We start from the raw sequence: 16393 nt of genomic DNA, 5'->3' as shown, positions 1-16393 counted from the left end.
ATGAATGTTTTATCAATATGAAATCACATTCATTACTGGCATAGGCTGAATTTCACCACAAACACATACATCAAACAGTACTCCGTACAACCTTGATTAGAACTCGTAACACACGTGGAAAGGTAATCTACCAAAATAAAAAAAGAATCATGTACCTTCTATCTGAAACAGTATTTGAGTTGCCTAAGCTTTGTTTTCTTTCAGAAAGACCTGCATATATCTACCCTGTCTTTTCTAAACGTAAGAAATTGAAAATTCCTTTAAAAATAAAAACAATAGTGATTTTGCATTAAAGTGGTAATAATTCTTATGATTCAAATCTTGCAAATAATGTTAAACAAAAAGGCAGTTCTCTTCTTACTAATAAATCTCTCAGATAAAGTTAGTGTTTATGGAATATTTCAGTTCATGCAATACACACTGTACAATGGTATAATACTCTACTTTTACTTTATCGCATTCATCAGATAATGCAATAAAACTGGTATAAGTGTAACCTTTTTTCATGAATGAATTACAGAATGTAGTTTCTAGTATAACAAAGTACCGTTATAACAGCCTTACCAATTCCTCGTGGTAGAGATATCGAGAGACAGATTAATAGTGTCGTATTTGAAGAATCTGTTAATTCCAGCCTTCCGTAACTTAAGTATGTTCAAATAATTGTTCTAAATTTTCTTGTAGGGTAATAGAGTACTGTTTATTTCTGTTTTTGAATTCTGCACCAAGCTACACAAGGGCTATATGTGCTAGCCATCTCTAATTTAGCAGTGTAAGACTAGAGGAATGGCAGCTAGTCATTACCACCCACAGCCAACTCTTAAGCTACTCTTTTATGAACAAATAGTAAGATTGACTGTGACATTATAATGCCCCCACGGCTCAAAGGGCGAGCATGTTTGGTGCAACTGGGATTCAAATCCATGACCCTCAGACTATGAGTCGAACACCTTAGCCCACCTGGCCATGCTGGGCCAGATAGTAAAGAACCTCTTCAAAAACAAAATCTTAATGCAATAAGAAAATCTGAAAAATGTCAGAGCAATAATCAATTAGTAATTAGAAAAAGTAAAATTTATTTTTCATTTTTTCTCAGTATGATGTTCAGAATTTATTATTTATCAGACAACTTGTATACCTCTTAATCAGTACGATTTGTATATTGTTTTACATTTTGTAAACTTTGAGTTTATTGTACTCTTTCCTCACTAGGTTAGTTGTCCATGTTCAGGAGTAGGTTACATTTACTTTGATAACATTTTCGTGTTTATGTTATTTTGGGGTATTTATTATTCACCACAGAGAACTTATATTTATATAAGATCTGAAGGAAATGTTTAGCATTAATTATACTAATTTCTTTCTTCTACATTATTCAGCAGATAAGTTGTTTAAAATACAAAAAATAAACACGAAACCAACTTTTGTTTGAATCATCATTTATCACCTAGTTATATCGGTTTATGAGAGTTATACATCTCATAAAAGCTATATGAAAGACAAATCTAAAGAACCAGTATTTAAAGCCTAGTATTTTCCTTTCAATTTGTCATTTCCAGTGTGACAGAGGTGGAGTGGAATTTCCTGAAATTATTATACTACTATGTTACTTGTTGACAAGTAATTACTCGAATAATATTTTGAAATGATTATTAAAAATGCATTATCGTAGCTTGCTAACATCTTAACACTGTTATAACATAAGTTTAATGAGGAAGAAAACGAAATCTGATGATGCACAATAAAAACAAGAGAAATAATAAATAACAGCACATATATTGAACATTTCAGAATACACACATTCCAGTTATAACCGGAGGGAAGTGTCAGAGTAAACTAGTGAAACTTGAAAATAATATATGTACATGCTAATTTAAATAGTAAAAAATATCTATGTAGCTAGTGATAATGATTTTGAATAGGTTTAACTCAACAGAAGTTATTGTTTAAGCTGGGAAGATTCTGTTTAATAAGTTGTTCCAAGTCCACACAGTCTGTAGTCTATTTTCTGACCAGCAGTCTGGTTGTAGAGGTGCAGGCAGGTGATAGAGGAACTTCTCATGTGTTCATAGATAAAGTTGACAATGGCAAAAACCAAATCGTATTCAGATTATCTAATTAGAACATAGATTTACAGAAATGACTAAACTATTTTCTCTTTAACTTTCAGGGTAATCATGCGCTTTGTAAGAACAAACTCACACTGACTGTGCATCAGTTTTAAAACTCAGTCACGATCAATGCGGAAATTGATTTGGGAACGAGAAATGCTTCATTAAAAATGTGATTTGTGATGTAAAATATTTTATTACTACAGTAGGACTTATTTTAATGAGGTACCTAAGGGAATTTTGTAGAATGGCCATAAAAGACAAACAGTCTCGTATATACAGGATAAATGTACATGTGTATGATTGGTTGGTTGGTTGATTTGGTGTTTCATAGCACAAAACAGCTAGGCTATCTGTGCCAAACATCTGGTAAAAAGTTAAAATTAAAGTAAATTTAGTAAAATTCATAAAAGGAAATTAAGGTAAAACAAAACAAAGTTTAAAGAAAACAAACATAAATAGCATAAAATCAATGTTTACATCTTGTCTTCAACGTTAAGAGAAAAACTATAGTAATAGAAGTTGTAAAGGACTTTCTGTAACATAATTGTAATTATCACAACTCACCAGGAAGACTAACAGGTAAGTACAAAAACCATTGTCAGTCACCTGAAGTTGTCCTTTCCAGTCCTGGTTCCAAGTTATTTGATGTTATGGCCATTTTCAAAAAGTAAAGTAGTAAGCGTTTTAAAAGAACTTGTAGCAAAATTTTAATAATATTTTGCCAGGATGACTAAGAAGTAGTTCAAAGAGCAGCATTAGTCACCTGAAGTTGGCCTTTCCAGTCCTGGTTTTGAGTTATTTGATGTTACGGTCATTTTCTAATCTCAAATCGAACTAGATGGACTGCAATTCTTAGAAGGGAATCACATTAAAAAATGTCTTATGTATAAATTAAAAAACTTAAATGGCATTAAAAAGATTAATGGGCTTTAAAATACTGAAATCATTTCCAAAGTGGACAGTGTCACCATTACCAATAACATTGTCTAACGTTATGGACAAACCTTGGGACAGAATATGTTTGAAATGGTGCTGTCATTGATAGTCATAACAACAGCAAGAAAGCAAAATGTGGCTTACTGTGACCTGAGTGTTACACAGACTACACATGGGTGCATCAGTTCCAGATAAAAGAAAATGATGGGTTAAAAAACTGTGACCAATGCATAGTCTAGTTAGAACAACTTCCTCTTTCCAATCCTTACAGAAGCAAGACAGCTAAAGTCCAATTTAGGGTTGTATTTGGAAAAGCTTGTTTTCACGTTCCTCTCTCCAAGTCAACTACCAGGTGGCACAGAGCCAAGCCTTGAATACAGGACCATAGTCCATGTATGGAACAGGCACAGCAGTGATAGTGCCAGAGCAGATAGATTTAGCTGCAGTGTCAGTGAGCTCATTCCTGAGAATACCAACATGGCCCAGTTTCCAGAGAAACTGGATAGTAGTAGATGTTAAAGAGAAATAAGCCAGTCAGTTTTGAACATCAGCGAGAACAGGGTGTGAACTAATGTGAAGCGATTCCAGGGCCAGTAGAAAACTAAGTGAGTCAGTATAATGCAATTTGAGTACTGTTTAGCTTCTGTGTGATCCAAGGCAAGAGAAATGGCATACAGTTCAGCATTAAACACAGAAGCTGTAGAGGGGATTCTGCACACAACAAACAATGGCAAAAACCACACAGTCACCTGATTTTGAACCATCTGTATAAATAGGAATGGAAGGATGGTTCAAAAGATGTTCAGCAAATAGCAGACAGTATTTCCAATCAGGAGTGTCTGCTTTTCTCAGATGACTTAAAGATAAGTCACATTTGGGGACTGTAAAAGCCATGGTGGGATGGGCTGACCAGCAGATACAGCAATGTTATCCAAAGACACACCCAATTCATCCAACTGTGCCTGGATATGAAGGGCAAAAGCAGCAATGGTAGATTGTCTGTTCTGAAAAAGTATGGCCCACCCAAGGAAGGAAAACACAACCCCAGGTGGGATGCTTTGATAAGGAACAAAGATTCAAAGCATATAGTAAAGACAGTTGCAAACAGCAGAGGTGCAAAGAAGGTTCATGAGACTCGATAATATAAGTTCTGAACTCATGCTGGACCCCATTCATCATCAAGGCTGAGGTCCTGGCAGAGCCATAGACCAGTGATCCATAGTTGAGTTTCAATCAAATAAGAGTGCAATATATCTTTAGCATAGAACATTGGTCTGCTCCCCAAGTTGTGGAAGAGAGGACATGGAGGATATTCAGTGCTTTTCTACTTTTGATCTACAGCTGCTTGATGTGTGGTATAAAGGTCAGCTGATGGTCAAAGATGAGCACCAAGAACTTTGTTTCAGGGACCACAGGCAGTGCAACTTCACCAATACGGAGTTCAGGATCAAAGTGAATACCCCATTGGTAGCAAAAGTGCATGCAAACAGTTTTAGAGAGAGAGAAAGTTAAAGCCGTTTGCTGTGTTCCACTTCAGTAAACGATTGAGGGCAGTCTGTAGATGCAGCTTAATATACCTCATATTAAACGACTGAAATGATATGTGAAAGTCATCGACATAGAGCCTGTTTGCAACAGTAAGAGGGAGTTGTTCAGTGACTAGATTAATCTTTATACTGAAAAGTGTGACACTCAAAAGACACTTGAGGTTTTAGGAATACATTGAGCAGCTGCTTGTATAATATACTCAGTTACTGCTGCCACACAGTTGTCTATTGATGGCTTACAGATGATGGCAGGATCAAGTTCTGCAAGAGCAGTGAAAGAGAGCCAGTTTGCTTGATCCAGCTTCCACTGAAGCACACAGATTGGGTGGCATTGACCATGGCCAGTCTCTCTCAAAATTATAGGAAAATGATCACTGCCTTGTGGATTATTGTCAACCCTCCATGAAAAATGAGAGAATAGTAAAGGGGAGAAAACTGAAAGATCAATAGCTGTAAAGGCCTGACTAGGTGCAAGAAAATAAGTAGAAGAACCAGTGTTGAAAAGAGAAAGGTTGTGATCAGACAGCATATGCTCTATGGAGCAGCACCTCCTATCAATATCAGCAGTTCCCCAGAGGGGATGATGTCCATTAAAGTCCCCCAGGATTAAAAACGGAAATGGCAACTGTTCAATAAGAGCATCAAAGTATTAATCAAAGGTCTCTTCAGGCAACAGGTAGAGAGAACAAACAGTGATGGTACGACCCAAAGAAAAATGGATGGCTACGGCCTCTAAGGGTATGTCGAGTGGAAAAAAGAGATGGTGGGCAAGTGCTGATTAACCAACAGTGCTACCCCTCCATGCACTCATCCATCACACAGCCTGTCATTTCTGTACAAAGAAAGCTACTGAAAGGTGACTGTATCAGTAGGTTTCAGAAATGTTTCCTTTAAGGAAAGACATACAGGATGGTAGGAAGCAATCAGTGTTTTGAGATCATCCAGATTACAACTTAAACCTTAAGAGTTCCGTTGTATCAAGGTGGACATTTTTATTTATGAGTAGGCAAATTGAGTGAAGAAACCTTCTGTTTACGACCATGTCTTTTTTTTTACTGTCTTTATTTGAGGGAGGTCTATTGACTTCCGTGGATCCTGCCCTGAGTTAAGTGGGCAGATCTTTGCTGTTGGAAGAGGTTTTTAGCAACTGAGTACATGAACGAATGATTGTTTTGCATATTGGAGTGGGAGAAGAAGATGTATCCCAGGTAGTGCCCATATCCAGAACCAAAGGAAATGGATCTTGGGATTTGTTGGAATGTATGTAAGGGACAGAGATGGGTGTTGAAGTTAATTCATTAACTTTTTTAACCATGGAGGTCAAAAGACTTTTCATTTGGTTTGAGAATGATTCTTTTGGAGGCACAGAGAGATACATCTGCAGTCCCCCTGTGCTAGTGGAACAAAGCGCAGCAGCATATATCTGAGATGAAGTAGTGGACAGCAACTTTCAAACCATAGGATAAGTAATGTTGTGAATCATTTAAGTGTTGCACCTCTTTTTCTTCCAACAATTTAGGGCAAGAACGAAAGTAGGATGGGTGAGAGCCATTGCAATTGATGCAATGAGAGTCCATTTCACACTGATAAGCATCGTGGTCCTTGCTACCACAATGAGTACACATTAAGGAACCACGGCATGACATCTTTGAGTGACTAAACCGCTGACAATGGAAACATCTGAGAGGGTTTGGAATGTAAGGCCATGCCCTGCAATTATGATAACCTGCCTTGATGGTGGCAGGTGGATGTGGTGATGTAAATATCAGAATGAGGACACTGGTCGGCATTGTAATTCCATCTTTGTGAGTGGAGATATATCTCACTGCACCCAAAATCCTTGGGTGGAGAAACCAGCAACAATCTCCAACTCTGGAATGTTCTTCAAATCCCTCTCAACAATACCTTTTCATGATGAATTCAAATTAGCATGAGGTGTAACCTCAATAGGTATATCCCCTAATCACCTTTGAATGCAAGAGGAGTTCACTGTGTTGAGATGTGGATGTTTCCACCAATACGCCACCAGATCAAAGCTTCTTTACTGACTTTGGAGAGCCAGAAAGTCCCTCTAGCCCCTTCTGAATGAAAAAGGGAGACATTTACCCTAAAGGTTTGTCTGAAAGAGAATGTAGTATAAGAAAATGAGGTACAACAGATGTTGAAGATTGCTGCTTAGAATCTTCAAGACGTGGTCATTTACCTAGGGACTGTTTTTTATTATTTTATCTAAGTTTTTATTTGGAGGATCTATAATAAAAAAGGAATATTTCAGTGCCCACTGACCCCACCCAACATGGAGCCCTGTGAGAGGACGCACTACAATGCCAAACAAGGACACTGCAGTAACACTAGGGTTTCATAAGCACTATACCCAAACACCAGCATCATATACAATGTCCACAACACCTGTTGAGAACATCCAACACAAGTATTTTGTTGACCCTAGCCCAAGTGGACCAGATGATTAACCCAAGGGGTGACCACCCCACAGCCAACCATCTACAGGAATTCAAGGCCAAAATGGTATGTTAGGGTTGGATCCTGGTGGTTGAGGGTTTATGGGTCATCACACATGGCAAACACGTGGATGGATGTTTAGATCCCAGAGGAGGTAAATTGACAGAACAGAACTTTCCCTACGAGGTCCCCTCACCACATACAGAAATCCACACAGAGGGGATATGTATATGACTAGAACTAAAGTGGGATTTGAAGAAATATGGTCCTTGAATGCAGGTGGCCTCTCAATAAAAGTTGTCACACAAACAGATTTAACTGTATTTATTGTCACACAGGATGAAGCGAAAGAGCACATAGCACGAACAAAACAACAGTGCTCACTTGGACCAAAGTGTATGTAAAACAAACTTAAGGTGAATATATAACAATTTGGAAAAAGAAACAGAATGAAATTACTTATTAATGGATTAACAACTTGTAATATAGATAAGTAGAGATAAAAAATGATGTAATGTTATATTTAATGTATAAAGAGTATAATAAATAGATTTTACAACTCAACTCTAATTAAATCTCAGTGGAACTTTTATTTACATTATTTGTTTACTGTGCTACAAGTCAGGCTTTCTCTAGTATCCATTTTTAACTGGAAATGTTGACAAAATTCATATGAGTGTGATTTGTACAGCTCTTTGAAATATAACTACTGAAAGACCTTGTAACAAAAACTTAAGACTTGGGCTACATTCTGTTATATCTTTCCACCTTGATGAAGATTGCTATTGTTTTTCCATATGTTCTTTACCATATTATGTTGTATGTACTTAGAATAAAAAGACCAAAACAAAGTGCAAGAAGGCTGTCCCTTCTGCTGCCTTTCTTCTGGATGTAGAATGTTGCTCAATTACCAGCAAAAAGACTGAAAAACTATGGATGAATTGCCAGGTTAAAAAGCAGAAGGTTAATTCACATTAGGACAACCAAAAGTAAAAGAGTGGCATAAAGACCAATAATGAAAGACCACTACTTTTTGCTGATAAACACATAAAGTGGAAAGAAAAAGGATTACAACAAGTATGCCATAGGTGAAGAGTCCAGCCCAATATGTAACAGATCAAATAAATCACACATGAATACTGATGTGGAGGGCAGTATCCCATGATAAAAACAAAATGTGAGGATGAAGCAAGAGAGAGGGGAAGTTGAATAGAAAAAAGGAGAGGGTGAATATTAAGTGAAAAAACAGAAGAAACCATGGCTGAGCTGACCACAGAGGTACCAATCATAGAATCTGAGAAGGAATGTCATGTATCAAAATTAAGGTCTTAGAGAGGAGATGAATAGGTGAATCGGTGTACAGAAAAATGTGAGATCAGGTCTGGATGAGAAAATTGACAGCCAAAGGATGAACAAGAGACAAGAAAGCCTAGAGTAGAGAAGGATGACAAAATATCCATTAAGAATATGCCAAACCAGGAACAAAACCCCACAAAAGACCTGAGGGTGTAGAGACCACTCCATTGGTAGAACTGGTCACCAGGTTCTATGCTTTCAGTAAATGACAGGCATTAAGACAAGCATAATGTGAATAGGCCCAGCAATGTATGTACACTGACTGAAACCAGAGTATTCTGTAACAGATGTTTCTCGAATAGATGATGTAAGAAATGACCATAACATTTACTGAATGGAGCATGATCAAGAGACCAGCATTAAAAAAAAAAGAGATGAATACCCACAGGGTCATAATTGTATGAGTCACTGACAAGAAGAGTGAAGAAGTAGACATGTGATAAAGAAAGCATGAGAAAAAAAGGGGACAATCTTGAACCTGGAATGGAAAAGTTAGGGATACACTAGCTCAGATGAGGAACAGGAGTAAAATACAAGGTCAAAAAGGAAGAAAACCTGGGAAAGTAATGAGGACAAACATGCTATAACACCATTCCCAATTACTGTGGAGTAACAAGTACTACTGAAGTAAGAGGGAGTACAATAAATGTAACCCAACCCAATGAGTCCCAACACCAGGGGAAGAAAGTAAAGAGAGATAGACAAAAAAAAAGAGAGAACAAATATCTACATCTGAAGCACATTAAAGTCTCAGGTACAAGACAGGAAATATGGGAGGGTAGTCTAAAAAGATAAAAATACAAAAATGGGGAACTAGAAAGCAAAACAATGTAATTGGCTCAATCCTCAAGCTAGCTAAATAGATACCAAACACAGAGAAATAAGAAAATATAAAGATCTACAAGTCAGGACAAAAAGAGTTAGGAGCACAAGGGAAACATGACAAATAAGTGTGAAACAGAAGTCACTAAAGAAAGAAGACAACGTAAATATTAAAACAAAACAAGACAAGTTAAACCCAAAAAACTACAGATCATGAAGTAAAAAACAGAAATAATACAGAACAAGGGCAAATGATAAGGTAAAGGAACACCTCTAAAAATGAAACCTAGAAATAGATTAGAAATTGAAGGTCGTTTGGTGAATGCAAATCTAATTAAATTTACAATCCATCATTACCTAATGAGGAGAAAGAATTATGGCCAACATGACACTAGTAAGATGCCCAGTAAATGTGTGATAATCCACGTTAAACAATGTCTGCAATATCCCTGACAGGCAAAAAATAGAAATTATAGCAGAAAGAAAGTTTGTATATGTGTACAATGTCACTGACACAGAACTAAATATAAATCACCTTCATCCGAAAATTAATCATAAAAATTAAAGCTTTTAAAAGTCAAAGAAAATGAAAGTTTCATTAACAATGCAAACCTCAATAAATTGAAGTGAGACATGAAATTTACACAAATCCATTCAATACACTGCTTAGAAGAATGAAGTTACCATGAGTGCAAGTGCATAGAGGAAGTTACTGTACAGAGTTTGTGTCATCCTCCTATTGGATTGATAACTTTTATTGCATGATGAAATCATCATGCTCCAATGCAGTTTACATTAACATTAGTAACGCTAAATGAGTTCCAAGAATGTGTGGCAATCAGAGATACCAATGACCCACAGAGTTGTAAAATCAAGGAAACAACAGAAAACTGCAGGTAAGAAGCCTACAGTCAGGAGTCCAGAACAACAACAAAAAAACTAGGTTTGCAAAAAAATGAGTGAAAAGAAGGATCAAGGTACAACAGGAAGGGGATTCAAACACCCAAATGAGATAAAAAAAAAATACATAAAAATCGGGTTAGAAGCAGGAGAAATGAAAACAAAGGTGGCAAACACAGAAGAACAGGTTGGTTTGCTGTGAATTTCACACAAATTATATAAGAGCTATTTGTGCATGCTGTTCCTAATTTAGCAGTGATAAACTAATGAACACCATCCACTGCCAACTCTTGAGTTACTCTTTTACCAATGAATAGTGGGATTTCTTATCACATTATAATGCCCCAACAGCTGAAAGGGGCAAGTATGTTCAGTGTGACAGGAATTCGAGCACACAAACGACTCACATATTGGGAGTCAAACACCCAAACCACCAGACCAAAGAAGAATAGATGTCTCCATCAAAACTACTAGGGTTATCTTGAATAGTCCTTTTGAGGAAGTGAAGAGTGAAAATTGAGTAAAGAAAAAAGATACACAAAAACAAACAGATAGATGAAAAGAAAAACAAAGGAGAAAGAGGAACATCCAAGGCAGAAAGAAAAAATAAAAGATGGAAGACTACGGTTTAAAAACTACAAAAAGTCCAAGACCTGAAACTATAAGAAATGGGTCACAAGGACAAGAAATATGAAGGGTAATGGGGAATTGGAACAGAAGGAGGCACAAAGTAAAAATGCCAAAAGGACATCATGATATACAAGTAAAAGAGAATATTGCATACCTAATTCATAAGCATAACAAGTAGAAAAGAAAGAAATATCTCTTACTCATCATTGAGACAAAAGCCAGAGATAGAAGTGTTGCCCACTGCTGAACATGTTTACAATCTCAATTTACTGAGTCTGAAGCAAAGAATAATAAAATGGACCCCTATACAAATCTATTTACATCTACCAAGAAGATCAGCTAATTACAGGAGGGGACATAACTGGAAGTTATTGATCTGAAGTCTTAATAAAATGAAAGTTTGAATTGCCCTAGATCTGTGCTTATTTATATAAAATTAAAAATATGTAAATTCTGAAAGTAAAAAAATGTTGGTATGAAAGAGGTCCTAGTCCCTCTATCACAAATCTATGCCTGTTTATACAACATTAAAGAACTTGGTTGTTACCATCTGGACAAAAAGGAAGATGATCCAGACCTCTGGCCCCCAACCCTAGATTCACATCTGCTCTGTCAGCATTAAGGAATACATTTATGTCATGAGTTATAAAAGTAATAAAAAGTAGACAAAAAAGAGTAACTTTATTTATCACTGAAGTAGCCAGAGTGGGTGCTGTCTGACAAATGCCTTCAATCTAGTCAGCAGTTCAAAATTAGTATCAGTGGTACTTAAAATTAATAGCTTTACAATAAAAACAAGACTGGAAACTTCAGTGGCATTAGGAATCAACCTCAGACTTTCAAATCACGAGTCTACTATCGTATAGCTTTGTGTTTAATAGCAAACAAATAAAAAGCCAGTATTGTGAATAATTAGACAGTTGGAATAATGAAAAATAGTAATAATAAAAAAACTTTAATTCTGATTAGCTGATTATTTGCATCATAATCATTGTAAATATAATTTCAATTAATCAACTGTTAGAATAATCAAAAACAGTAACAATCATAAACACTTAAGTTAGTTAATTATTCTCATGATATGTAATTAATCATAATTTCAATTACTTGATTAGGTAATTGATTATACTGATTGAATCATTTAGCTGTAACCATATAATATTAAAAGAAATTATGCTAAACAGCAAATTTAAAGTATTACATGCATGTTACTTTTACAGAAAACCTGAATAATGTAAAGTATCATTTATTCTTGGAAAATCATTGTATTTTTCTTTTATATAGTTACCTCTTAGTGTATTAATACAATAATATTTTTAACTTTAGATTTGATAAAATAGTCACATATTTTCCCATTCTTGAAATATTTACTTTATAGGTTAAACCTTTCATTGTTATGCTCGTATATTTCAAATTATGCTACTGAGCAAAAAAATATTTCATTCTTAAATTTATTATGCTATTACTATATTCTACAGAATTATATCTTCCATGATTTTTGTACCATTTTTAAATTGAGCTATTGCAGTATGACTTAATTATTTCACTGATACAACTGGGAGAGAAACAAAGAAAAGCATATTTCTTTCAGATTAAAATGGCTTACCAAGTATTTATAGTCCTTTCCAAAAAGAGCTTCACATTTTTTCTGGATGATATCTGCCTGTAAAGTGAAAAACACAAAATGATACACACCACACACACTTGTAGGGATAAAAAAGTATTCCACAAATAATGTGATATAATCATAAAGTAGCACGATGTTCAAATTTATGAAATAGTTTGATATTTTGTTACATTAACTTAAGTTTAGGTTTTCTGTTTGTATAGAGAAATAGTGTATAGGTATCAGTACTTTTTTAACACTTTACATTGTTCTTCATAATAATAAATGCGATAGAAATTTCTCACAGGATTCCTCTGTTGAAGGCATTCAAAACATTTCAGTGAAATAAACAACAGTAACTTTGAAGGAAGTACCCCAAACAAACAACAAATCAAGTGTCATACACTGAAGACCCATATTATGAGGATTCCAACAGAATATTTGATTGTAACACACTTTGCTATATAATAGTTTAAAGTTCGACATGATGCTGATTTGTGAATTGAGAGTGGCTGGCAGAAATTGTCAGATACACTCTAGATACTTATTGGTCTTATACACACTATCAGTACATGACTGAGAAAGAGAGAAATTAAAAGCTTCTAACAATTCAGTTGTGCTCTAAGTACCACTGTGCTTTCCTTTCAACATCCAAGATGAGTAGTTTTGATATATTAGTTGTCACATACATTTCAGTTTGCTGCTGTTGTTTTTATCTTTTTCCTTTAGAGATTCTTATCACCATGAAGGAATTCATAACTACAGCACAGTGTGGTTTCTACTGAATTTTACATGTCTGTTCAAATGCCTTTGCACTTGGTCAGTTACAAACAGATGACAGTCTTAGTTTTTAATAACTAACAGTAGAAGTGTTTATTTGATTGCTGATGTTGAAAGACTTTAATGAGAAGTGTCTTTGATAAAGGATGAGCATCCACGGTCACATCCCTTTGAAACTGAGAGAACCTTGTTCTTACAAGTGCAGAATAACTGTGATATAAGCATACTTTGCATTTAAGGCCGAAATAGTCACTTGTCATTCAATTATTCTACATTGCAAATGTATATATAAAATATATATAGTGAAATTAAATAAATATATTTAAATGAAGTTAAATAAGTAAACAAAATCATGAGGAAGAACTATGTCAGAAATAGCTAATCCCAACCTCTGATTAATTATAACCATAATTTTTGAGCCAAAACAAAACATTAAAATTAAACAAAATATGTTGCATTTTTTAAAGAAAGTTCCTAGAGTACAAGCTACAATGTGGGATTAAAACCTATGTATCCTAGGTTTTGGAGGTGACTAAGAAGTAGGACTCAAATTGCAATGGGAATACACTTTCTACCAGTCTTAACCTTCAATTTGCTAATTTCACATAAGAAATAGATACAATTAGACTAAAAAGTAAGAGAGCAAGATGTGGGTGCTCAAGCCCACAACGTCCCACATCTATATCACCCTTCACTGCAGACAGTTGTAGGAGGATGATTGCTCTCCCAAGTTAAAATAAGAATAAGAAAAAGAAATATAGAAATAAAGTCCTTCCATTTGGGGGTAAGTAAGATAAAAATTATCTCTTGAAGTTAGCATTCCTGCCCCCAATATGGTAGAGGCACTAATTAACACAACATTAAACAATATCAATATACTAAGTTCACTGTGACTGTCGTGCTTTTATATGCAGCTGAGGGTGTACATAGGCATAAAATAGTGCCAAGTTCTTAAATGGCCTTATTTTTAATTAAAAATAACTATCAGTAATTTTTCAGTAAAATTTCTCTGATTTTTATTTCTTTGTATTTATTTAGTAACTTTTTGTATTCATTACAGAATAATTTAAGTTTTATCTAAAATATCTTTATTTAATCCATTAACTAATACTTCAATTTCTAATTCTGCTGCATAGAGGGTGTCAATAACATCATATATTTCAGAATTCTTTATGCTAATTAAATCATCTATACATCTGTAAGTCAAAGTAAAAATATATGGATTTGCATAGTTTAAATAAACATATTTTCATAATGGTACAAATATAAATTTGCTATACAAGTTGAATAGTTAGCTCCCATTGGAACTCCTATCACTTGTTTAATACCTGTTTATTGAAAAATATATAATTATTATAAATACAGAAACTTAATATATTTATATTTCTGGAACTATAATTTCTTTTTTCCAGTTCTATAAAAGGATAACAATATTGTTCTATTAATGAATTTAAAATAAAAAAAAAATTAAATCTTTTATTGATATTGTGGTATATAATGTTGTAAAATCAAATGTTTGAATACTATTTACCTGCTCACATTTTTTAAGACATTCTAAAATAGGTTGGTTATTTTTTATTATCCAAAATATATGTATTTTATTGTTAACACTAAGATTTTCTATTTTATCAAGTAAAACATTGAGTAACTTAATTAAATGTAGCCTGTTGTTTGATAACTGTTTTTACTAAATTGGAAATAAGTCTAAATTTAATTGGAGATTTATGTAATTTTGGAATAGCATTAAGAAACGGCAAATCTACATATGTTTAAAAGAAAGTTTATGATAAGCTTTAACAAAATTATTAATTACTGGATTGGTTGACAAGTTTAAAAGTTTGTGTATTATTAAGTTCTTTTATCACAATTAATGCACAGCATTTTTTACAAATTATACCAATGTTACAGTTAGCTTTATCAATAGGAACTGTAACATTATTCTTGCAGTTTTATACAGTATCTTTTTAAATTTATGTGGGATAATTTTATTTTTATTTTTTAAGTACATATAATTTCCATTCTAAAAACCATCTAGGTGGATAAGCTGTAATATAATTAAGTTTCAAAATATATTCATCAATATTTTTGCAGAGATTTTAGAATATTATTTTTTATTATGTTTTGTTGCTATTCTGTGTTTAGCTCCTCTTTTGATTATTTCATGCAAGATTTTGTCTTTTATAGTATCTGAATTACCACTAACAATATGTTTAGGAAAAGTGTCAACAAATAAACTATTTTCACATTCACAAGGTAATTATTAACATCATCTACATTCAAATTAACTAAAAAACTTTTGTAATTATATATTAATGGACCATTTGGAACTTCATATTTATAAATGACAGTAGGTCTTAAGTTTTTACAAGGAAACATATTTTTTATAGATTGATGAATAATCTTAGAAATCTGTAAATCATTGAATATTTTATGCCTATTATTAATTAGCATATATGAAGGTTTTAATTTCCATTTCTCTTTTTCAAAACTTGAAACATCATTAACTTTTAATTGATATTTTATAATGTCTACAAGTTAGTGTTTTGCTTGATCATTTTGAAAGTTATATTCATTTATTACATTAATTAATACTTTTATTTTTGGAAGACTAAGTTCATAAATCTTTTTTAAAATACTTCATCTACACTAATGTTAATATAAAATCTATTATTTAAATAACTATACAATTCTGAAAAATTAACCCATTTTATTTTCTTTACATATAGTTTTCACATTTTTATGAATACAGTTATCTATAAAGTAAAAATTAGCAATACAATAATCATTGCTCAAGTTCAAAGCACTAGAATTATTGAAATCTTGGTTTATTCCATAAGGACATAATGTTTTTGTTTCAAATTGTACAAATTTTTTCATTGAAGTCTATTGTTGTCTTCATTAACTATTTCTAATATAGTTAGCTTAACCGAGATAAAAGGACGAATCCTGAAATGTTTCAATTCTATAGAATTCATTAAATTGTTTTCACCTTGAAATTATGTAAATTTATTCATATATGTAATGGGTTTGAAGTTTGACCCACATATTCCATATTACATTTAGTACCTGTTAATAAATAAATTATATTTTTGAGTTTACAAAATGAAATAGTGTAAGTAATAGGGTGAAAAGTATTTACAGCAGGACATGCAAGACATCTTTTACCATTACATTTTACTACATTTGCAGCAATATAATTACTATAACAAGCTTGCTAGGTTACATTACAGTTTCAATTTAAT

General features: G+C 33.6%; 1 protein-coding gene across 6 annotated transcripts in view; it reads right to left on the bottom strand.

Annotated features, from left to right (window-relative positions):
* The window catches only part of EDTP (Egg-derived tyrosine phosphatase), an 83224-nt gene that overhangs the window by 59698 nt on the left and 7133 nt on the right, over positions 1–16393 (bottom strand). For all 6 annotated transcript variants that reach the window (XM_076457339.1, XM_076457340.1, XM_076457343.1 and 3 more), the window contains exon 2: positions 12372–12428. In XM_076457339.1, the coding sequence (XP_076313454.1) occupies positions 12372–12428 (57 nt within the window). The remainder of the gene's footprint in view (positions 1–12371; positions 12429–16393) is intronic.

This window comes from Tachypleus tridentatus, chromosome 9 (genome assembly GCF_004210375.1).
Source record: "Tachypleus tridentatus isolate NWPU-2018 chromosome 9, ASM421037v1, whole genome shotgun sequence".
Lineage (NCBI taxonomy): Eukaryota > Metazoa > Arthropoda > Merostomata > Xiphosura > Limulidae > Tachypleus > Tachypleus tridentatus.
The sequence above is the reverse complement of the archived record's forward strand: the minus strand, read 5'-3'. Positions and strand labels throughout refer to the sequence as shown.